Source organism: Tursiops truncatus, chromosome 15, assembly GCF_011762595.2.
Source record: "Tursiops truncatus isolate mTurTru1 chromosome 15, mTurTru1.mat.Y, whole genome shotgun sequence".
In the NCBI taxonomy this organism is placed as follows: domain Eukaryota; kingdom Metazoa; phylum Chordata; class Mammalia; order Artiodactyla; family Delphinidae; genus Tursiops; species Tursiops truncatus.
Window position 1 is genome coordinate 39,039,496 of NC_047048.1, and position 23,920 is coordinate 39,063,415.

The following is a 23,920-nucleotide window of genomic DNA, read 5'->3' on the forward strand; positions in this document are numbered from 1 at the left end:
CTTGTTGCGGAGCACAGGCTCTAGGCTTGCGGGCTTCAGTAGTTATGGTGCACAGGCTCAGTAGTTGTGACTCATGGGCTCTAGAGCACAGGCTCAGCAGTTGTGGCGCTCAGGCTTAGTTGCTCCGTGGCATGTGGGATCTTCCCGGACCAGGGATTGAACCCGTGTCCCCTGCATTAGCAGGCGGATTCTTAACCACTGTGCCACCAGGAAAGTCCTCAAACCATTCTTTCTTACTTCAAGAGTTAAATAATGTCAAAGAATAATTTGAGGAGTAAAAAGGTAAAATTATGACTCTCATCAAAATATAAAGGTTCTGTTTAACTCATTCATTAATGAGGGAACCAATTAAGGTGTTCCAAGTGGTTCAGAGGAGAATTTCCAAGGACCACACACATAGAGGTAGTCAGAATGCCAAAATCACCTTACAAATGGGTGCAGAGGGGCTTCCCTGGTGGCGCAGTGGTTGAGAGTCCGCCTGCCGATGCAGGGGACACGGGTTTGTGCCCCGGTCCGGGAAGATCCCACATGCCGCGGAGCGGCTGGGCCGTGAGCCACGGCCACTGAACCTGCGCGTCTGGAGCCTGTGCTCCGCAACAGGAGAGGCCACAACAGTGAGAGGCCTGCGTGCTGCAAAAAAAAAAAAAAAACAAATGGGTGCAGAGGAAGTCTGTCCCACAGGGTGATAATCGATTGAATTCCACAGGACCAAATTAATTTGCATTTCTATGAACATAAATCACTAGCATTATTGTGGGGTTTTCCGTGACTTACAGAGTTGTAAAACAGCTCAAAGAGTGTGAGAGGCAGAGATGGCCTGGAAGGATGCCCTAGACAGGACATCAGGGATCTTTTTATTTTTCTTGTCCATTTGCAAGTCTGTCACTAATTTTTCCTGACGGTAATATAGGAGATGATCAAATGGACGGAAGAGACAACACAGGCAACACTCAGAAGATTGTACACTCATCTTGAACTCAAGATTACACTCATCTTGAACAGGCTACACTCAGTGTAACCAGTCCAAGACGGAATCATGTGGAAAGTCCTCGGGGCAACTTGAGCTGGGTTTTAAGGCCTAAGTCAGAGCTGAAGAGGAGGGTTTTCTGGAAAGTGTGAGCAGAAGCTTGGGGGCAGTAAGGAGGCTGGCAGGATCCACTGGCAGGTTGGACGCATCTGCCCAGAAAGGCTGGCTTGTGACGGCAACTGGCAATGACAAGATTGGAAATGTAAATTGGAGCATCCTTGTGGCTTCTTATTGCAACTCTCAGAGCTTATTAAAGGGAGAGGGGAAAGGGAGGTAAGATGGCCAAATAAAAATAGTGTAGAAAGAGTCACCTGAAAGGGCTGCTTGATTTAGTCTGCTCACAGTAGGCAAGGCTGGGGTGCTTTCCTAGGGACTCTCTTTTGGAAGTGTCCCGCCTCCTTGCTGAGGACGAAGCAGCAGGCAACCAGGTTTGAAACCAGATGACCCCAGCCCTTGGCGGGAGTGGGGAGGGGTAGGGTTTACACTCAGACCCAACCATAGTCAGGGGATGCTGATTCTGGAGTGGTGAGAATGTGGAAAATTGGGGCCTAGGTTACTACTATGGCAATCTAGAGTCTGTTGCCCACTGTATCTGGAGGAGCAGACGGGCAGAGCCTCTAGGACATAGTCAGTCTGCAGGGAAATGGGAGCAGGCTGGCAGAGAAGTGACCACAGGCCCGGGTGCCTGGCAACCTCTGGTCCACGAGGCCGCAGTCCAGGTCCCTCCAGGGAACACTTTGTCCCTTGAATTCACATGAATAGCTCTCCACTCCTTGCCCCCAAACAGGCTTCAGGGAGCCTGATGAGCCCTGACACATTTCTTCCCTAGCACCCACTCTCCCTGCACCTGGGCAAGGTTTGCAGGAGAACTGTTGAATACGGATTGCACAAATGAATGAATAGTGAATGGTACGAAATCCCATCATTTCACTTCTTTCAGAAAGGCCCAGGAGGACATTCCACTCCATCCCTCATGTATTAATTAAACGCCCATGGCTCCCTTTCACTGGACACCCACCGTATGCCGGGCACTGTGCTGACCCCTGCACATTTCAGAGGCAGCTCTGAGCCAACTGCCTGAGTCTCAGCCTGATGCCCCGCTCTGCCTCTTACCAGCTGTGTGACCTTGGGAAAGTTACTTAACCAACCTTTCTGAGTGTCCATTTCCTCACTCACAGAATGGGAACAATAACTTTCGTGCCTCCGTAAGTTGTGGGGATTTTGGTGAGTGAAAACAGGCAAAGCCCTAAAAATGATGCCTGACACAAAGTAAATGCTCAACAAATATTAGATCTAATCTTCAAAACGCCCTTCAGAAGGTAAATACACGTATTACCCCCATTTCAGAGATGGTAAACTGATGCTTAGAGCCCTTTCCTGAGCTGGTAAGTAGTGGGGCTGGGGTTCAAACCGATTCCAGAACCTGTTTGCAGGTTATGTCATGTAGCTTAAATACTCAGTGTGCACCTAAGAGGTACACAGTGCAAGGTGCTGGGGATACGGCTGTCACCAGAACACACCCAGCCCCACGCCCTCGCTGGAGGCTGACCTGGCTGCCCACCCCTACTCCCCCGTCCCTAGCAGCCCCAGCAGCCGCAGGGATGCCCATCGCCCTCAGACGACTCAGGCTTGCGGGCTGGGCCGTTCACGTGTCGGGAAGGGAGGGGAAACCCATCGCCGGGGGAACACCCTCTCGGGGGTGGCGGGCGTCCCTGAGGGCGCCAGCTGCAGCGCTCACTGAAGCTGGCAACGCTTCAGTCCAGCTTTTTAAAAAGTACAGTCCGAGCTGGAGTAAACCCGGAGGGAGACGCGGTCGGGCTGCGACGGAGGCCCTGCCGCCCCGGGCTTGGTGGCCGCGAGCGCGGAGCCTGCCCCAGGGCCGCCACGTAGAGGAGCCAGCCTTCCGGTCCACGCCCGAGCCGGCCCAGCCCACCCCGCAAGCCGCTGCCCATCAGCCTCTCGAGGGGACGCGGACTCTGTCAGGGCTCGGGGAAGGGCGGGGCTCGAGGAGGGCGGGGCTGGGGGGGAGGCCTGCTCACCAGGCCCCGCCTCCCCAGCGTCGGCTCCCACCCCAGCCCCGCCCCCCAGGGGGGCTGGCCTCTCCCGGGCTCCTGTCTTCACATCCCCAGGTCCTCCCTCTGCGGCGCCCAGTCCCCCTGCAGTGGCCTCTGCCTGCACGCTCACACTCACACAACACCCGGCACCAGGTCCCTCTAGGCTTTCTTCCTTATCCAGTTAGAGCCCTCAGAACCCCCAGAGGTTCAAGGGCCTGTGGTCCACCAACACATTGGCTGGGTTCAAATCCCTGCTTGCTGGCTCTGTGACTTTGGGCAAGTTACTTAATCTCTCTGGGCCCCAGTTTCTCCATTTGTAAAATGGGGATGATAGTGACAAGTACTCACTCCATAGGGTTATTGTGGAGCTTAAATAACACAAATAAAGGGCCTGGCTTTAAATCAGTGCTGTTCTCCCATAGCATGACAAAGGCTAATTAGAATACAGAGCCTTGTCTTCCCAAGGAGACTTAGGGTTGGCCAAAGGAGGGCCCTGCTTCCAGGACAGGAATTAAGGTTTTGCTTTAGAATAGGCACGAGGTAGGAGGTGGAGGGGCCCCCTCTGTATTCTTGATATCACAAAGGCAGTCGAATTCCATGGTCTCTGTTTGCTTACCAAGCACTTATCGAGCACCATCTGTGTGCCAGGCCCTGAGCGGGGAAACCACAGCACCTGCAGATCGAGGAGCTCTCAGAATCCAGAGGCACCAAGCAGCACAATGCTGAAGAGTATAGAAGGTGCTACAGAAACAGGAGACCAGGAACCAGCCCCAAGGCCAAGGGAGCAGCTAGAAACCTTCCTGGGGTGTCAGGGAGCTGGGTCTCCAAGGAGGACGACCCCCATGGACAGAGGGCACCCTCTTCCTGAGCTCTCAGATGCGTAGTAGGTCCCGTTTGCTCTGCCAGGGAAGCGGGAAGAATTCCTTAGCCCCATTCAGCTGATGGAAAAGTAAAGGCCCGGAGAGTAAGTGACATCTTCCCCAAGAGCAGACCTCTAGTAAAAGGATGTTCTGTCCGATCCTAAGTGGCCAGCTCTTTCTGCTTCCACACTTGCCAGGAGTTCGCCGGCAGACCAGAGACGAGGGGGAGGAGAGAGCCTGCGCAGATAAGCCAGGCTGGCCGGCCACGGGCCTGGCACCAGGTCTGGACTTTGTCCTGTGTGGGTGCGGTGAGTCTGCACAGAAGTATCCACACCCCCACGTTGCTCGGCCAGCCCCAAGGCCAAACTTCGTGCTCGCGACTCCCAGAACTGCCCTGAAACAGGGCTCCTTACCACGACGCATGATTTAAAGGGGAGCAGGGGCCATTCCCACCAAGAATTGTTTCCTCACCTGCCTGGGCCTTTGTTGTGTCCACACAGGCACGAGCAGGACGAGGGGGTGCTTTCATTTATTGGGCACTGGGTGAGCCAGGCCCTCTGCTGGGACCTCACAAATATCAATTCCCTCCATCCTTCAAATCAGAACCCCGGGGCAAGCATCATGGACAGCAAGCAGCCTGGGATGAGAGGACCAAAATCTGGCTCTGATGGAGCCATGCAGACATCTCGGGTGGGGTGGTTGGGATTTGACCCACCCTCCTCAGTGGAGGCAGGGGGCTCTCCCTGTTCACTTGGAGCCCACACGGGCCAGGCAGCAGGCACAGGGACCTCCTTGGCAGGGTGAGGTGAGACCAAGCAGGAGGCCCTGGCCAGCTTTGGCCCCTTGCAGGCAGGGCGGCCAGACGTACCAAATAAAATCGCAGGACACCCAGTTACATTTGAATTTCAGGTGAACTAGAAATAAGGTGTACTATAAGGTGTTCCGTGGACTAGGGCTGTTGGAATGGGGATGAAGAGACGGGGGCAGATTTAAGCTTTAATTTGGAGAGAGGCTCTGCGGGGATTGGCCGTGAGCTGGATGTAGGAGTTGAAGACATGGGAGAAATCAGGGACGCCCCCCCCCCCCAGGCTCCAGGCTGCAGCAACTGTGTAGTTAGTGGAGCCACTGAGCCAGCAAGGGGGATGGAGCGATATCAGATCAGCGAGGGGAACCGTGGGATCTGCTTCTGGTGTGTTAAATTGAGGCTGCCTGTTTGAGCCCCAAGTGGAGGTTGTGCAAGTCTGGGGCTTAAGGACAGCCCTGCTGGGGACCTACCAGCATGTGGATGGTATTTACAGCCATGGTTCTGGATGCAGCCACCTGGGGAGAGTTCTGAGAGCAGGGACAATGGTCCAGAACTTGGCCTTGAAGACTCTCCATATTTGCAGGTCATCCAGAGAAGGAGGGGCGTCCAAGGAAACGGAGTCAGAGCAGCCAGGGAGGCAGGAGGAAAGTCCACAGTGGGTGGGCAACAGGGCAACAGAGGAGCAAGTCTCCAGAAGGCCGGGGCTGACCGTGGTGGATGCTGCAGGGAGGTCTGGGGAGTGGAAGCGAGGGCCGGCCTGCGGTGGACTGGAGGCAGAATTAGAGGGGAGGGTGCAGAGGCACCACATCCATGAAGAAATCCTGTCGTGGACTTCCCTGGTGGTGCAGTGGTTAAGAATCCGCCTGCAGGGGCTTCCCTGGTGGCGCAGTGGTTGAGAGTCCGCCTGCCGATGCAGGGGACGCGGGTTTGTGCCCCAGTCTGGGGGGATCCCGCGTGCTGCGAAGCAGCTGGGCCCGTGAGCCATGGCTGCTGGGACTGGGCGTCCGGAGCCTGTGCTCCGCAACGGGAGAGGCCGCAGCGGTGAGAGGCGAGCGTACCACAAAAAAAAAAAAAAGGATCCGCCTGCCAATGCAGGAGACATGGGTTCGAGCCCTGGTCCGGAAAAATCCCACATGCCGCGGAGCAACTAAGACCGTGCACCACAGCTACTGAGCGTGCGCTCTAGAGCCCGGGAGCCACAGCTACTGAAGCCCGCGTGCTGCAGCTACTGAAGCCCATGCACCTAGAGCCCACGCTCTGCAACAAGAGAAGCCACCACAATAAGAGGCCTGCGCACCGCGATGAAGAGTAGCCCCCGCTGGCCGCAACTAGAGAAAGCCCACACGCAGCAACGAAGACCCAACGACAAAGACCCAACGCAGCCAAAAATAAATAAATAAATTTATAAAATAAAATAAAATAAGAACGAAATCCTGCCGTGCGGGCGGGGCTGGAGGCAGAGGGAACCAGAGGGCAGTGGGGTCTGGGCAGTTTTCCATCCATAACCTTTGGGGCACGTTCCTGCCTGGAGGCATGGAGACAAATCTTGACCATCCTCCAGCTGGCAGTGGGTCCCTGGACAAATCAAGTCAAATGGGAACTGAAAACAAGGGCCTTCGAAAGTGTGTTAAGTGACGTAAAAGAGTGGGAGGGATGAACACACACAACGACATGGATGGATTTCAGAACCGTTACGGAATGTGAAAGAAGCCAGCCTCCAAAGAGCATGTGAGGTAGGAGTCCATTTCTAAGAAGGTCTAGAACAGGCAAAACTAATCGATGATGAAATAAAGATGAAAACCATGGCTGCCTCTGGGGTAGAGCGGGGATGGATGGACTGGACGGGGAAGGGGCTTGAGGGAACCATCTGGGTGATGGCAATGGTCTGAACCTGGACAGGGCTCTGATTCACACAGGACAATGCATTTGTCAAAACTCAGCAAATGGTACACTTAAGATTTGAACATTTCATTGCATGTAAATTTCACCTGAGAAAAATGAACTATAAAGTAATTATTCAACTGTACTTAATGATATATGTGCTGAACTGTTTAGGGGTGACGTGTGCCATAGTTTGCAACTCTCCTTAAAAGGTATGAAAAAATAAGCTGGATTGATGGGTAGAGAGTTGGATGGACATATAATGAAGCAAATAGAGCAAAATGTCATCCAGGTGGTAGGTATTTGAGTGTTCACTCAACTTTTTTCACGATTCACTCCACTTTTCTGTATGTATGAAATTTCTGTAATAAAATGTTGTGGGAGCGGATAAAGAGGATGTGAGAACACTTTTCACCCAGTCCCAAGATGCTTTTTGAGCGCTAGCTGTACATGAGGTGCTGCGAGACAGGAGTGGTGCTGATGGCGATCCCAGCGCCATGGCGTGAGGCGCCCTCCAAGTGGGTTCTCCTTAGAGCAGAAAACTGTCACTGTTGCTTCTCACAGGGGACACCAGAGGTCAAGAAAAGCACACACAGGCCTGCCAGGAACTGATTTAAAGAAACAAGTCGCTGGAGCCAGTGGGGTGGGTGGACAGCCAGGTGGCCTGGCCCCTGGCCATTTGGATTGGGTTATTCAACACATGGTAAAGACAGTCAGGTTTGCGAACAACTGCTTAAACTCCAGAGGTTGAAATATGCCCCTTCTAATTTGCCCACTGGTAGGGTTTTTGAATAATGCTCCAGGTCCCTCTGTCTATACAATAGACTAGGAAACCCAGACCCACCCCCTGCAGGATGTATCCTCAGGGAAGTTCATCATTGCCCATTTTAAGAGTGAAAGTTTGGCAACAGCTGACATGTGTGTTGTCCAGGTAGAGTGCTGGTTAAGTTATTCACAGTGGTTTAGAAATGCAGTGAAATTCTATGCAGCTGTTAAAAATGAATGAGGTAGATCTATATGTCCTAGACTTTAACAGCTGAAATCTTAATGTAAAAAAATAATAATAAATATATATATAAATGATCTTATTTATATAAAATTATATGTAGGTAAATGTCTATGGATATACATATAAATGGATATGAATATAAATATATATAACTCTTTATATTATGTCCTGCATGTTTGTGTCCCCCCAAATTCATATTTTGAAGCCATAGCCCCCAATGTGGTAGTATGAGGAGGTGGGGCCTTTGGGAGGTAATTGGGTTTAGATGAGGTCATGAGGGTGGGGCACGCAGCATGGGGTTAGAGCCCTTATATGGAGCTCACTCTCTGCCACGTGAAGAGAAACAGTGAGAAGGTGGGATATACAGCCAGGAAGTGGGTCCTCACCAGACACCAAATCTGCCAGCACTCTGATCTTGGACTTTCTAGCCTCCCCAACTGTGAGAAATAGACATTTATTGTTTAAGCCACAGTCTGTGCTATTTTTATTACAGCAGTTTGAGCTAAGACAGTATATAAATGTACACACACACAGAGCACTGTAAAAATGTTCACCAAAATGCTAATAATGGTCACTTCTCCATGACGGAATTAAAATTTTCCCTCTGCTTTCTTCTTCGTCTTTTTCTGTATTGTTTAACGTTTTCACGATAAGCATGTATAATTAATGAAGCAATTATTTTTAAAGCTAATTCTTAGAGTAAATGGCCACTTGCAAAGTGCTTATGAGGCTGCCGTGTAGCCCCGACTGTTCACAGCCGTGTCCTCTAGTCCCACCCTGAGTCCCAGAGCAGGAAGAACTTCTGAGAGGGGAGGTGAGCTGAGCACCCTCCCCGCCCATGACTCAGTGCACTCCTACCCCTCCTGAGCCCCAAGACAGGAACAGTGACAGCATTTGTGGGGCTCAGCGCAAAAGCAAAAGGTAGAGCCCTTGTTCAAAAATCATTAAGAATTTCAAGATGGTGACAGCAGAGCCTTCAGCCAAGCGTGAGGCCCTCGTGAGTACAGGGCCTGTGTGATCGCACGCACTGCACGCCTGTGAGGCCCTGCCTGGCGAGACCATCTGAGAAACAGCCAGAGAGGCGGCCAGGAAAAACCGTCCAGGAGGAGCTGAGCATGGCCTTGGGAGGCTGAGAGGGAGACCCACACGGACCATCAGCTAACCAGGAGTCTCCCCAGGGCCAGCGTGAGAAACATTCCGGGTGTGGGTGTGGAAGGCACACAGCGGGAGTGGGGGGCAGGTGCGTGGAGCTGCTTTAATTAGTAAGGGGCGGTCAGGAGGGCCTCCTGCCCTGGGACTGTGTGGGCCCCTTGGAGGTGGCAGCCACCCACTCTTCGGCATCCCTGGCTACCCGAGGGAACCTCCTCCAGGGACCCCACACACACCCTGGGAGCCCCCAGCCCGGCCTGCCATCCCCCCAGCGCTCCCCGCAGGGCCCTGCGACCACCGCATCCCCCGCTCACGGAAAACCTGCGCCGGCACCGGCCACAAAGAGAGCCTGTGTGGGGCCGGTGGCACAAAGGCCGCTCTGTGCGGGGAGGACCCGCCACCCCTCCTCCGCCAGGCACCGGGCGCGGCGAGCACCGGGGACACGCTGGCCGAGTGCCCGGGGCACGGGCAGGGCTCCCACACGGTCTTCGGGCTGAGGTCCAGCCGAAGGGCTCCACCGAGTCCTCCCCTAATCGCGTCCCAGCCACCAGCCGTCCCACACCCTCTAGCCCAGCTGAATGGGACCCCGGCGATGAGAACGAAGACCTGCGGAGGCCCCGCGGTCTGTGGACACAGCCGACCCGTCGGGCGGGCACCCGCCGTCCTCCCGGCTGACCCCATCCCCGCCCCGCTCCACTCCCTCCAAGCTCGGAAGCCTGTGCTTCTGCTAAACCAGAAACCCTCCCAGGCCCCCGCAGAGGCTATCTCAATCCTTAAAACCCGTCTCCTCCACTGTCCCCTCGACTCCCCCCACCGCAGGACCCCAAGGCTTTATTGGGCGCGCGTCCACGGCAGCACCTCCAGGCCGGGCGCGGCGCTCAGCGGGTGCCTTGCCCGCCCGCCCTGGTGCACACAGCAGGTGCTCGGTAGATGGGCCTCCCCGGCCGCCCCGGGGCACACAGCAGACGCTCGGTAGACTGGTCTCCACCGGAAGGACCGCGTCTCCTCCGTGGACCCGGAGCGGCTGTGGCGGCCGCGCCCCGCCCTCCTCCGAACTCACCTGCGCTTCGCGGGCAGCTCCCGAGGCCCGGCTCCCGCCTCGAGCGCCAGCAGGGCTTCGCTCCTCCAGCTGAAGGCACTCAGACAGCCGGGCGCGGGGCGCGGGGTATCTTATGCCGCCCAGAGCCACCTCCACCCACGAGGGTTAGGAGCTGGCCGGTACATCCCTCAGCTTCCCCTTCCCGGTGGGACAGTTCTGGGGTGCCTCCTACCCGGTTCTTCAAATGGTCCCGGGAGGATGGAGTCCCAGGTGCCGTCGCAGGTAACCACCCACTATCGCACCATCACCTCCCCCTTCCTGTCTCCTCTCTCGTCCCTGCCTGTGCACTACCTGCACCTGGGCTTGCGCAGGGTCTGCTCTGGTGTGGAACTTCATTCAGACCTCGGTCTCACCTCCCGCTTCCTTCACACGCGACAAACTTTTGTCCCGTGTCTGCTGGCATCAGGCAGTGGTGACGGGGTGAGGAGAAAGTTCTGTAGCCCTTGCCTGCCCCCCTTGCGGTGGGCACCTGGGCACCACGTCCCGGGCGAGAACTGGGAGGGTTCCTCCCTCGGGTCAGTCCGGGGTCTGGGCACCCTCTCTGGCTTCTCCAGAAAACCCCTCCATCCACGGGTGGCCCCACGGTCCTGCAGGCTCAGGACCCACCCTGCCCCGCACCCTGGAAAGCTGAACCCTGGGTCTTGCATTGCCTGGGGCTCTAGTCCCCTCTTCCTGTTGGATCCAGCCCTGGGGGGGAGACCCTGGCAGGAGACTGGGGGAGGGCTCAGAGCCTTGATTACACCCCTCACTCCTCCCTCCCTCAGTCATCGGGGTCTGGTGGGGCTCCTGGTCGGTAGCTGCGCTGGAACACCCTCTCCCTGGGCCCTGCTGGCTGATGCTACTAGTGGATGGCTCATCAGCCCCTGTGGTTCCCTCCACCCTGCCCACCTGGCTGTGAGCAGCCACTCCATTAGGAAAACATCCTTAGTGATCTCAGCTGAGTTGCTGCTGGTCTGTTGTCGCCTTGACAGAGCTGGGGACCGTGGACAGCACCCGGCCCCAGCAAAGTGTTTGGTATTCAACTCGGATGACCTTGACGCAAACCCCAACGCTACCTTTTACTTCCAAGCTGCTAGGTGTCTCTCAGCCTTTGCTTCCACATCTGTAAAATGGGTATGCTAATAGCTATGCTAATGTCTCGGTAATCTCAAAGCGGCAAATAACAGAGAAGAGGGAATTCTCTAAGGGCCCTGGGGCTCCTGACTTGACAGAGGAACCCGAGCCATGTTCTCATCCAGGTTCCGTTTGTGTCTCTGTCTGCTTCTCTCCTTACCTCACACTTGGCCAACTGTGGTTCCCCTCCAGTTCACCAGTCTTTACACTCTGAATAAATACAGACTTTATTCCACAGAAATGGGCCCACACTGCACAATGGGCTGCAACCCGCTTTTACTCACTGATCGCCAGGAGCCTCCCCCGGTATCACTGGATAGTCTTCTGCTCTGCAGCCGCACTGCCCCGTGTACTCTGGAGGTTCTACTAAGATTTATTCCTTTGACTTGTCCCTTATCCTAGGATGTTTTGTAGTGACTGTCACCAGTGTTTGAAGCACACATCCCTTCCAGAGCCCTCTCCCAGGACCCTTTTTTTTTTTTTTTTTTTTTGGCCACACCGCATGGCTTGTGGGATTTTAGTTCCCGGACCAGGGATTGAACCCAGGCTCTCAGCAGTGAGAGCGCGGAGTCCTAGCCACTGGACCGCCAGGGAATTCTCCCAGGATCCCTTCTGAAGCAGGGACTGACTTCCTTCCCATCCTGATTTCCTTCCTCCACCCCAGCCCTCGACCTGGCTTCCACCTGGAGCTCCCTACACACAGCGTGGTGCAGGCACGGCATCCTCCCCTCCAGTCCTGCTCTGACTTACTGTGAGCTTTCTGAGGACAGCCCCCTTGGGGACGAAACCATCTCCAGTTTGGGCCCCGTTCCCTGGCAACCGTGACTTTTAAAACACAGTTGACTCTTGCGCTGAAGAAAAGCACAAAGCTACTCTTGTCTCCTGCCCCAAAGGCCTGTTTTCAAGTTCAAACAATAGCAATTCGATTGAACACACACATCCACATCCCTCCTGAGGCCTTCGAAAGAGGAAGAGGACACCACAGAGCTTTTGAAAATATTGTACAAAATAAAGTTTTGAATATCGGGTGAGGCACAGTCCCTGGGGGCACAGAGGGCACTCAAACTGGGTGATTTGAAGGGAGTTTGGTAGATTATTCACAAAGGAGCAGTAGGATTTAGGAAATGAGTGTGGGGTTGTGCAGAATCCTGGGCTCAACATCGAGGGGCCCTTCCCAGAGCTGAGGAGGGATCACCAGAACCCAGAGAGAATGACCGCATGGAGAGGGCCCTAGACAGGAGCTGGGGCCTTTAGGAGAGGGAGGCACCCGACCTGTGCAGACCCAGAAAGGAAGGAGCTGGGGGGTAAATACCCAGACCTCACTTTCCTCCTGCCCCCCAGACATCATCCCACTGGATGGACCCAGCTGGAAACAAGACATCATGGCTTAAGTGTCCAGAATCCCGGGACCCAGGTCAGAGTGGAGAAGGACCAGGGGTGCCCGGGCGGGGAGCAGGGAGGAGAGCACTGAAAGATATACTCTCACAAAGCCTTTGAAAGTGTGCAGTCCAATTAGAAATTATGAATTTATTGAACAAGGAGTAGTCATTTGCACAACTAAATGATGTTTTTGATTTTACAAACATTTTCAACTCGTTACCTTTAAACTAACCAACTTCCCCCTGCAGTTAAAATATGGTTCCATTTATGGACAATTCAGCTGATTCAGAGTTGTGCAGGACCCCAGACGTTCAGGTAAATCAAACCAGGGCGCACCAAGGGCTGGCTTGGAGTTACGCATAATTCCCGACAACGTCCCATCCAGCGACCTCCCTGACGGCATCGGAGTGGGGAAAGGGCAGATAGTTTCCCAGAAGGAAATTAGAGGCCGAGAAAAGAGGGGGCAGATGCTGGAAGGCCAGGAAGCCAGCTAGCCATTCCATGAGGCGCAAATTAACTTGCAAAGCTCACCCTGTTCATTTAGTGGCTGAGTCCTGATCAAAATACCAGCCTGTCCTCCCCGACAGCTCTCGTGAATATTTCAGGCTGCCTTCCACCTTGACCTAAGCGTCCGACCAGCACAATCTTTCCCAGAGATGTTCTTTCTTGATGCTCCCATCAGGAACTACTCAGGCCTACCACAGGAGCCCCTTGCCTTGGGAGATCCAGGAGCCAGTGAACATTTCCCAAGGAAAGTCCTTATGATGGGATTTTTTCCTGTGCTCGTAGCTCCCCAGGTACGAGACATCACTGCAAAGCTGTACTTCACTGGTAACAGTGTAACACATGACAGCAATAAGGATAGACCCGCATGCAGCTGGGGGCTCTGCTCAATGCCAAGGCCCAAGGCGCCCACAGAGCCCCAGCCAGCAGACATGCGGCTGAGTCCACTGTCCTCGCTGCTGCACCCAGGACAGCACATCTGCCAGCACTCTGCTGGATACCTGACCTCAGCTGGAAGTCACGGACACAGACAGAACCTCCACGTGCCATCCAGCCATCCCAAACGGCCACGTGCAAATCCTCTCCTGGTTCTTCATCTCTTCTCACCTCGTGCTAACAGGTAATCCTGCTTAACAAACTTGGAAGGTGGATACAGAAAGCGCCATCCCGAGCTGGGTGGGACAAACTACAGGAAGCTCAGAAAACACTGTGTATTTAAAGAGCCGTTTTGAACAGCTGACCTTTTCAGACAAATCCCAGCAACCTTGGCACCGCCCCTGAGACGGCAGACTGGGGAGGGTGTGCAGCCACGGTGGCATGTCGATGACCACTCAGCAACACCTCCTGCGCCCTTTTCAAATTCCTACTGTTTCCTGACAATAGTGGTGGCCGTGGACAGGCTGGTCCCCGATGTCATATTCCCTCAACGGAGGCCTTTGTCTCCTGCCAGCAGCTCCACAGCCCTTGTCTTCACGATGCGTCACCCTCCACCGGAGCCCTGCTCTGTGGACAGTGTAACATGGTTCTGGCAGGGCTCAAAGGAGGCCTCCACTCCCTCCCAGCACGTGCAGAAGTGCCACTTGCAGGATGCAGAGCGGAGACCTCCATCCCGGAGCTTGACGGGAACTCGGCCAGCCTGAGTGGGGGATGATTTCATCACACCCTCCAGCTCCAGCCTCTCCCGATCACCTTCCAGCCACATCCCTGTTCCCGTCCCTGTTCCCATGGTAACCAGCCTTTCAGATGGACCCCCACCTCCTGGCAATCAGTCCCTTCCCACATTTCAGAGGGCTGACCCGAGCAATCTGTTGTGGAAGGGCAGGATGTGACTAGGTCATAACAGACATCGTGGCTTCCACCTTGCTCTCCCCAGGATCACGCCTCTGCCATGGGGTGAGGGCAGTCAAGCATCCCCGTGGAGAGGTCCGTGGGATCAAGAACTGAGGCCTCCTGCTAACGGCCAGCATGAGCATTGCATCCACGTGAGTGGCCGTCTTGGAAGCCAGTCTGCCAGCCCCTGTCAACCCTTCGGGTGAGTGTAGATCTTGCATCTTGACGGCAACCTCATGGGAGACCCTGAGCCAGGACCGCCCTGCTAAGCCACTCCCAGATTCCAGACCCACAGAAACTGTGAGACAGTAAATGACTGTTGTTGCTTTAGGCCACTAAGTATTGTTACACATAACATGGCATTAGGGAGCCTGATATTCTGGGTGATAAAGTCTGAAGTCTGCAGGGGCAAAGAGCAGAGTGGTGAAGGGCAGAGAATGGACATGGTCAGTGATCCAGCACATGTGGTTTCCGGATTCCTTACTGTCCTGCCCCTCGTTGTGAAAAAAGGAAGGAGGTGTTAAAAATGCAAGTTATCCAATATGCTCCAACCACCAGTCAGTACGTAGGACACCCCCTCCAACCATGAACTGGATATTGCCCTCCCACAAAGCACCCCAAATCATGTTCTTCTTATAAAAATTACACAGCTTTCTTGACTAGAGCCCCGAGCTCCTTTTCACAGAAACTACAGCCTGGCCAGACCCCCTCAACCAGTTCTGCACTCGGCCAATGGATTTCTCTTTAAAATCTAACCTCCTCTCTCGTCAGCTTTATCTTAGCTTCATTCTGAATTTCCAAGCTATCGAAATAACTCATCTCAGCTCAGTGATCGCTTTCACTCTTGCGCCCCCAACATTGCATCACCTTCATATCTGATGCCATAATTTCTCCCCATCTGCATCTGGAAAGTTGACTGAAGTAGTGACCTGGGCAGAGCTAACCGCAGAGCCCTCCACTACAGACTCCACGACTGCCTGGGGCCAGAGACCCCTTGACGACAAACACTTTGCAGAAAGTTGTACAACCTGCCATAAATGCCCTGGAAATGCTCTCATTATCAATGAGTTTTCCAACCCATTATTCAAATGCTGGCTGGATACAGTTTATCCATTCACTCTATTCACCAGCACTGTCTACAAAGAAAGTTATCTTAGCTTGTGTACTACTTTCCCGCAGCTGCTGTAATAAATTGCCACAAACCTGTTGGCTTAAAACAATAGAAATATATTCTCTCACAGGTCTGGAGGTCGGAAGTCTGAAATCTGTATCACTGGATGGAAATCAAGGAGTGGGCAGGGCTGTGCTCCCTCTGGGGGGCTCTAGGGAGGAATTGGTTCCTTGTATCTTCTAGCTCTGGTGGCCGCTGGCATTCCTTGGCTCGTGGCTGCATCACCCCAACTTTCAAGTCCAGTATCTTCAAATCTTTCTCTGCTCTGTCTTCACTTCACTTTCTCCTCTCCACGTGCAGGTCTCCCTCTGCCTGTCTCTTATAAGGACACCCATAATGGCATTCAGGGTCCAGCCGGATAGTCCAGGATAATCTTTTTTAAGATCCTTTGTCACATCTGCCAAGACCCTTCTTCCTTATAACATCAACAGGTTTCAGGGATTAGGACCTGATATCTCTGGGGGGCGGTGGTGGGGGGAGGCATTATTCAGTTCACCCACACCAAGATTTCCCACCTCCTGATCACTGCATTCTTTCCTAATGTTTACAAATAAACTATATCATGTTCTGCTCTATCATTTTCCAAAAGTTAACATCAAGGTTACTGTCTCTACTTTTATCAATCCACTTAAGAACTCTGCTTCCCCAGGCCGCATCAGTCCGGACATAAAAATGGGGTCATAATAAACAAAAACAGCATTTCTCAAGTTTGCCATTACTGCTGGTTCTCCAGCCCCCTAGAAACATTGGGAATCCCTAGAACGTATCTCTTAAGTGGAGGCAGCTTAGAGGTTGAGATCACAATCTCTGTTTGGACGGTCCGGGTTTGACTCATCACTGTGACCAACTTTCCAAAGATGACCACAGAAATCTCTCCCCTCCCAATGCTCTTCTGCAGTGTGGACTCGACCCCCGCTCCCAGCAAGAGGTGGCGTCCGTTTCTCCACCCCTTCGATCTGGACGAGTCTATTGTGCGTTCTCCCATAGAATGTGGTGGAAAAGACACTGTGCCATCTCCGGGCAAAGCCCTAAACTGGGCAGGCAGTTTCCCATTCCTGCCTCTTGGAATGTTCTTTCTTGGGATGCTCCTTTCTGAAGCCAGCCACCCGGCTGCGAGGAAGCCCACCACACAGAGAGACCACTTGGCCGACAGCCCCCGCTGAGCTTCCAGACGGCCAAAGTGAGAAGCCACCATGGACGTCCAGCCCAGTCAAGCCTTCAGAGGCCTCATGCCCCACCAACGTCTGACTGCAACCACAGTGGACCCCAAGTGAAGACCACCCAGCGAGCCCAGTCAACGCACAGAACCACGAGTGACAATAAATTGTTGTCTTAAGCCATTGAGTCCTGGGGTGCTTATTATATACCAATAGATACTTAAATGAGCCACTTATTAACTGTGTAACCTGAAGCAAGTGACAGGCCTTAGCTGAGGGTCCAGCCAGAAGCAGACCCTGCAACAAAGACCTGGTGCATGTAGTTCATCTGCATTCCAGGAAAGCCAGGTAGGAGAGTGGGGAGGTGAGACAGGGAAGAGAAGGCAGCCAATAAAAGGGTAGCGTTTATGAGCGGGTTACCACAGTGACCCGTCCCTCCAGGGACCTACAACTACTGTCTCATCAATAAAATGGTGCAGCCATTGTGGACAACACTATGAAGTTTCCTCAAAAACTTAAAATTACTGTGTGACCCAGAAATCCCACTCCTCAGTATATATCCAGAATAATTGAAAACAGGATCTCAAAGAGATATTTGCACACCCATGTTCATAGCAGCATTATTCACAATAACCAAGAGGTGGAAGCAACCCAAGTGTCCATCAGTGGATGAATGGATAAACCAGATGTCGTATATACCTACAGTGGAATATTTTCCAGCCTAAAAAATAAGGAAATTCTGTCATATGCAGCAACACGGATGCACCTTGAGGACTTCATGCTAAATGAAATAAGCGAGTCACAGAAGAACCAACACTGCATGATTCTACTTATGTGCAATATTTAAAGGAGTCAAATTCATAGAAACAGAAAGTAGAATGGTGGTTACCAGGGGCTGGGGGAGGGGAACAGGAGCTGTTCAATGGGTATAGGGTTTCAGTTTTGCAGGATGAAAAGTTCTAGAAACCTGTTGTTGCACAGCAAGGTGCACGCAGGTAACACTGGAAACTTAAAAATGGTTAAGATGGTAAACCTTACATAATGTTTTTTTACCACAATTAAAAAAAATTGTCTCAGCAAGGAGCAAACAAGTTGGGGTATTCACCATCAACTCCCTTGTTGAGGGTCACTCTTGGGGTGTTAACTCCACCCCCCATGCTAAGGGCCAGAGAACACCCTGTACAGAGATGCAGGAAGCCATCAGCACAGATGGGACTCTCAGGGGTGACCTCTGGGTGAGCAAGGACCTGGGTGGGGCACTTATGGGGTCTGACACATCACCTACCTTTGAGTCTCAGTTTCCTTGTCTGTAAAACAGGAATAAGCAACACCCACCTGGACGGAGGTTGTGAAGGCTATTTTGGGTGACAAAAGCTCCCTGCCTGCTCCCCCCACCCCCGGGGCCTCCCCAGTCTGAATTTAAGTGCACACAGCTCAGTCCCGAGTTAGGACCACCCCCACCATCACACACCCTGCCTCCCTGCTTTTATTTTTACAAATCAGTGAAATATTTGCCCAGACCCAAACTTTTGGAACCAGCCTCTGAGGTTTGCAAAGACCGAGGCAGTAGCTCTGGGTCCCAAATGCACACTCCACCTCCTCCTGGACTCCGCCCCCCCCCCCCCCAGCTCACAGATGTTCCCGCTGAGAGAGGTGGACACACAGGCAGCCTCTCTCACCAACCTCCACCAGCGTGACATCACCTCCCTCGGCAGACAGACTTCGCCCTTCTTTATCTCGCTCGTTTCAGGCTCCAAGCACGGCTTTAGACACCCTTTCTGGAGGCTGGGAGAAAATGTGCTAAAATACCAGCAGTGATCCAGCTGGTCGTAGGACTGAGGGAGTCGCTCTTTCTTCTCTATGCTTCCTGGATTTTCCACAATAAACACATTCTATTTTTTATTGACAGAAAAACCAATTGTGTTTTTTAAGCAAGCCACCTAAAAGCCCTGGTTGCCTCCGCATTTTTCGTAGCCTCAGCTCATTCTGAGCGTCAGTTTTTCAGCCATGATACTATTTCCTGCCTCTCTGGTTTGAGTCCTCTGCCTTTGGACCTTTGCTCCGTCCTTTGAACATTTGAGCTAATCACAGATGCTTGTGTAAACCACACCAGCCTCCCTCTACGTGTCTTGATTTTCCTTCTCACTGGGAATATTTATAACCCAAATTTGCTTTACAATCTCCCAAACCAAGAAATTACCCTCACGTTCTGATACGATGCACTAAGAACGTGCCACCCCGTCCCTAATATAGGAGGAAACATCAGACAGACCCAAACTGAGGGACAGTCTATAGCATAACTGGCTCTCACTCTTCAAAACTGTCAGTGATGACAATGGCTCCTTTCCTCCTCCCCAGCTGGAAGCACAAGGGAAGTTTTCGCCCAATATTCACTTCTTAGAGCAGATTGGGCTTCTGGAGGTAATTCACAAACAGGTGAGGACCCCTCTCCCACTGGGCCCCCTCTGGAGTTTCAACTCAGCCTGGTCTACACTGAGCCCCGAGCAATTCGTCAATTTCCGTTCTGGTTCCCTTCCCCAGCCCTGGTTCCTGTGTAGCTTTCTGCTCCTGGAGCCATGATTCTCTGCACTTATCTGTTGGTGCCTCCGATGCGGGGGCAGCAGTTTGCCCTGTGGCCTCACTTCTTTCACAAATCTAACAAGAGTTGTTGATTTAGTAAAAAAAACAGGACTTCCCTGGTGGTGAAGTGGCTAAGAATCTGCCTGCCAATGCAGGGGACACGGGTTTGGGCCCTGGTCCGGGAAGATTCCCACATGTCACGGAGCAACTAAGCCCGTGCGCCACAACTACTGAGCCTGCGCTCTAGAGCCCATGAGCCACAACTACTGAGCCCACGTGCCACAACTACTGAAGCCCGCACGCCTAGAGCCTGTGCTCTGCAACGAGAGAAGCCACTGCAAGGAGAAGACCGTGCATCACAACGAAGAGTAGTCCCTGCTCGCCGCAACTAGAGAAAGCCCACGCACAGCAACGAAGACCCAATGCAGCCAAAAATAAATACATAAAATAAATAAATTTTTTAAAAAAGAAAAGCATTAGGGCTTCCCTGGTGGCGCAGTGGTTGAGAGTCCGCCTGCCGATGCAGGGGACACGAGTTCGTGCCCCGGGCTGTGAGGATCTCACATGCCGCGGAGCAGCTGGGCCCGTGAGCCATGGCCGCTGAGCCTGCGCGTCTGGAGCCTGTGCTCCGCAACGGGAGAAGCCACAAGAGTGAGAGGCCCGCGTACCGAAAAAAAAAAAAAAAAAAGAAAAAGAAAAGCATTAAAAATATATATATATCTTAAAAAAAAAAACTGTCAGTGTTGTGAAAGACAAAGAAAGCCTGAGGAACAGCTCCAGACTGGAGGAGACACAACCACAGGCAACTTGTCATCCCGTGATCCCGGATATCCTTTTGTTTAAAAGGAAGGTATTGGGACAATTGGTGAAATCTGAATCTGAATAAGGCCTGATATTACGTCACTGGCTTGATAGAAGTTTCCTGAGTGGGGTAAACGCACTGTAGTTCTAGAAGAGAATGGTTTTTGTATTTTTGGGAATTATACAGCTGAAGCTTTGGGAGGTAAAGGGTATCCTATCTGCAACTTATTCTCATATGACTCAGAAAAAACAAAACCAACACACACACACACACACACACACACACACACACACACACACACAGAATGTGGGCGAAGAGTAAAAAACAAGTTCTTTGTTCTATTCTTGTGATTTTTCTATAAGCCTGAAATTATGTTGAAATTAAAAGGGAAAAAAATCCCACAAACCTCAGGCACCGCAGGCCCGTCGGCCCCTGGGGCTGTCCTTTCCGTGTCTGTGCCTTTAGTTCTCTGACGAGAACCTCTTCCTCCTGTCTGGGGGCTCATCCCTCTCTCACCCACAATTCCCCGCTGACCGTCAGAATTTCCATTTGGGACTGTCTCAGGATCCCTTTCGCTAATGAAGACAAAAAGGCCTTTCCCTACCCTGCTGCAGAGCAGGAATTCCCCTCCACGGCGGATCCTGGATTCTCTCCATCACAGCAGTGGTTCTCACCCTCGGAAGCCCTAAAAACTCCACGCTGAGGAAACACCCTAGATTAGAATCTCTGGTGGGGGAACCCAAGCACCTGTGCTTGGAAAGCTCTCTAGGTAATTCTATTGAGTAGCCAAGACTTTAAAAAATCGACCCTACATCCCACCCAGAAAGACAACAATTAAGACCCCACCCCCACCCCGACTGCATTCCAGAACAATCAGACCAGAATCTCCGGGGTTGGGGCCCAAGCAACTGACTTGTTTAAACTCCCCAGGAAATTAGACCGCCATCACGCTGATTTCTAAATATAAAAATAAAAGAAACAATTGAAAACAAATCAAAAAATAAAGAAAAACAATCAGCTGGAAACAGGTGATTCCAAAGAGCAGCCACGTTTGAGAACCAGTGACTGAGGACGGCGGTTCCCAAACTTGAGCTGCATCTGAGTCTCCAGTGAGGCCTGATAAAGCGCAGATTGCTGGGTTCCACGCCAGGGTTTCTGATTCAGTCGGTCTGGATGGGGCCCGAGAACCTGCATTCCTAACAAGTCACTTGTCAGGGGACGCGCCTGCTGCCCCTCAGGACAAGACTTTGGGAACCACTGATGAGAATCTCCCTATTGTGTGTGGCGCTGGGATCAGCGAGGCGGCACCACCTGAGAGCCTGTTAGAACTGCAGACTCCCAGGCCCCCCAGAGCTCCTGATTCAGAATCTGCATATTAAACCAGCTTTCTTGATTTCCAAGCCGCGCTGCTCTAAAGGAAATCCCCACCATCTCACACACATACACGTGTGTTAGGGCCCCGAGCACTCAGGACTCAGGATGGAGTGGCTGCATCTGGGGAGGACCCCCATCAGTATGACCCAAAAAGCCCTCTCGTAAAAGATGGTTAACATAACCCAGACAGGCAGAGGCCACCAGTCTGCTGGACCACGATGAGAGGAAGGGGGTGGGCAGAGGCCCTGTAGGGGTTAACCGTCCAGAAAGCACAGGTGGGGGTGAACACCCCAGGAGCCCCCTGGTCTGCCCTTTGATTTGACCACCAGAGAATGAAGTTGACACAGCTGCCTGACTCCTAGGAGACTCCTGGCTAGCCCAGTCACTTGACGTTCTTGACCTCGGACTGTGTCCTCACCCTGATGCAGCCCCTTTAGGGACCCTGAGCAGGGAGCCCAGCTCAGAGCTAGGTGTCTGTCGCCGCCACACCGTCATCGTTGCCTGCAGGGGCTGCACTTAACTGTCTGCGGGCGCTGCCCTGAGGCTGCACTTCACAGGCTCTTCACAAGAGTCCTGAGGTCGGTATTTATTATTAGCCCCAATTTACAGATGAAGGAACTGTGGCTACGAGAGATGAACTTGCTTGCCCCAAACCACAGCAGCTGTTAAGTGGCAAGGGCAGAACTGACTCCCAAATCTCTCTGGCACCACCGTCTTGACAATAAACTAACCTGAAGCAGAACCCTCACCCGGAGAGCAGGAGCCTTAACTGGCCACTGTGCTCTTCCTGTGTTTCCTCTCTGGTTTCTCCTTTGCTGAAATGACAGAAACAAAAATTATTCTAAAGCTGTGACCCTTGGGCATGTGTGGCTATTTACGTATAAATTAAAATTAAATAACATTTAAAATTCAGTTTCTCAGTCACACTAGCCACGTGTCAAGCACTCAACAGTTTCACGTGGCTGGTGGCTACTGAAATCGCATAGGACAGATTGTGGAGCAAATTTCCAAAAGTTCTGTTGAACAGCCCTAGTCCGAAAAATTTTACATGCCCTTCACTACCCACGGTCACTCTTCATTCCAAGTTAACTTTAAAAAAGTAAAGAAATGAAACTTCAAACCCACAAAGCGTGCTTTTACCTTGTTCTCATTTGTCAAATAGAAGCCAACGGTTTCAGCCATGAAACATCAGGTGTTAGAAGGGAGGCCCCTACTGGCAACACATGGGATTACAACCTAGCACAATCAGACACTGGAAACAGGCCAGAGGCTGGGGTGGAACAGCCATCACTGAGGTATCAGGGAATACACAAGTGTGGGAGAAATTCCATATCTGGATAGGATCAGGGATGAGACTCCAGGAGCAGACCCTCAGTCAGAGAATCCATCCATCGCCAGACTGAAATCTCCAGTATCATATATCTCATGCCTAACACAATGCCTGACACCAAGAAGATACATAATAAATGTTACTTAATTTCTAAAAATCTAAAACCAGTAAATGGCACGAATTTTCCAGTCATTTATCAAAATGGGCATATAGGTTTCTGCCTTTGATATTCTGATGTGATGATTATGTAACTTCCTAATAAAGCTTGGTCTTGATATTAAAAAAAAATTAGTCACTTAAATAATTGATTGATTGATTCTGAGGATTCCAGAACTGCACCACTGATTATTTAATCCTTTTATCATTTTTTCCCCAATTGGACACATCCTTCTTTTTTGTTTTTAATTTTATTTATTTATTTATCTATTTTTGGCTGCATTGGGTCTTCGTTGCTGCGCGCAGGCTTTCTCTAGTTGCGGTGAGCGGGGGCTACTCTTCGTTGCAGTGCGTGGGCTTCTCATTGCGGTGGTTTCTCTTGTTGTGGAGCACAGGCTCTAGGCACGAGGGCTTCAGTAGTTGTGGCTCACGGGCTCTAGAGTACAGGCTCAGTAGTTGTGGCGCATGGGCTCAGTTGCTCCGCGGCATGTGGGATCTTCCTGGACCAGGGCTCAAACACTTGTCCCCTGCATTGGCAGGCAGATTCTTAACCACTGCGCCACCAGGGAAGCCCCCATCCTTTATATTAAGAAGCCAATGGAGAAACAGGATTTACTATTTCAGACACTTAGCTGACACGAGAGTGTTCAATAATCAAGGGTGGTTAGGACTTTATGAAATCATCAAGAACAAGATGTCAAAATTTTTGAGTCTCTGGTAAAACATGAAAAGACATTCCTGGTTTTTCCTTTGGCCCAAGGTGGCAGGAATGAAAGATCGCCTGCCTGATCGGGAGATGAATCAAATCCCAAACCATTCATTTATCCATTCAGTTCACAAATACAGACTCGGCCGCATGGGAGCCAGGTGGCAAAGGAAATGAGCTGGCGGCTGCTTATCTGAGCCCTGCGCACAAAAGAACACAACGCATCCAAAGCTCATCCCCAATCTGGAAAGCACCCTGGGCCGAGCAAATGCTCCACAAAGACCTGGGCTGGGGAGGGCAGCCTGTGGTCTCTGACGTCTCTTCTGGGGTTCCAGGTGCTGGGAGCCCTGAGCTATTGGATGCAAATCTTGACCGTGAAGAAATTGGAGTATAGATAGTGATGCAATCCCAGGGCCCTGCAGAGGACCCCCAGT

The 23,920-nt window shown here is 52.2% G+C and overlaps 1 protein-coding gene across 2 annotated transcripts in view; it reads right to left on the minus strand.

Annotated features, from left to right (window-relative positions):
- Window positions 1-23,920, minus strand: part of SNX5 (sorting nexin 5) — an 84,860-nt gene that overhangs the window by 12,683 nt on the left and 48,257 nt on the right. Inside the window, exon 15 of one of the 2 annotated variants that reach the window (XM_073792590.1) lies at window positions 22,026-22,109. In XM_073792590.1, coding sequence (XP_073648691.1) covers window positions 22,026-22,109 — 84 coding nt within the window. Of the gene's footprint in view, window positions 1-21,944; window positions 22,110-23,920 lie in introns of those variants that run through there. The other variant, XM_073792589.1, reaches the window with a different exon arrangement.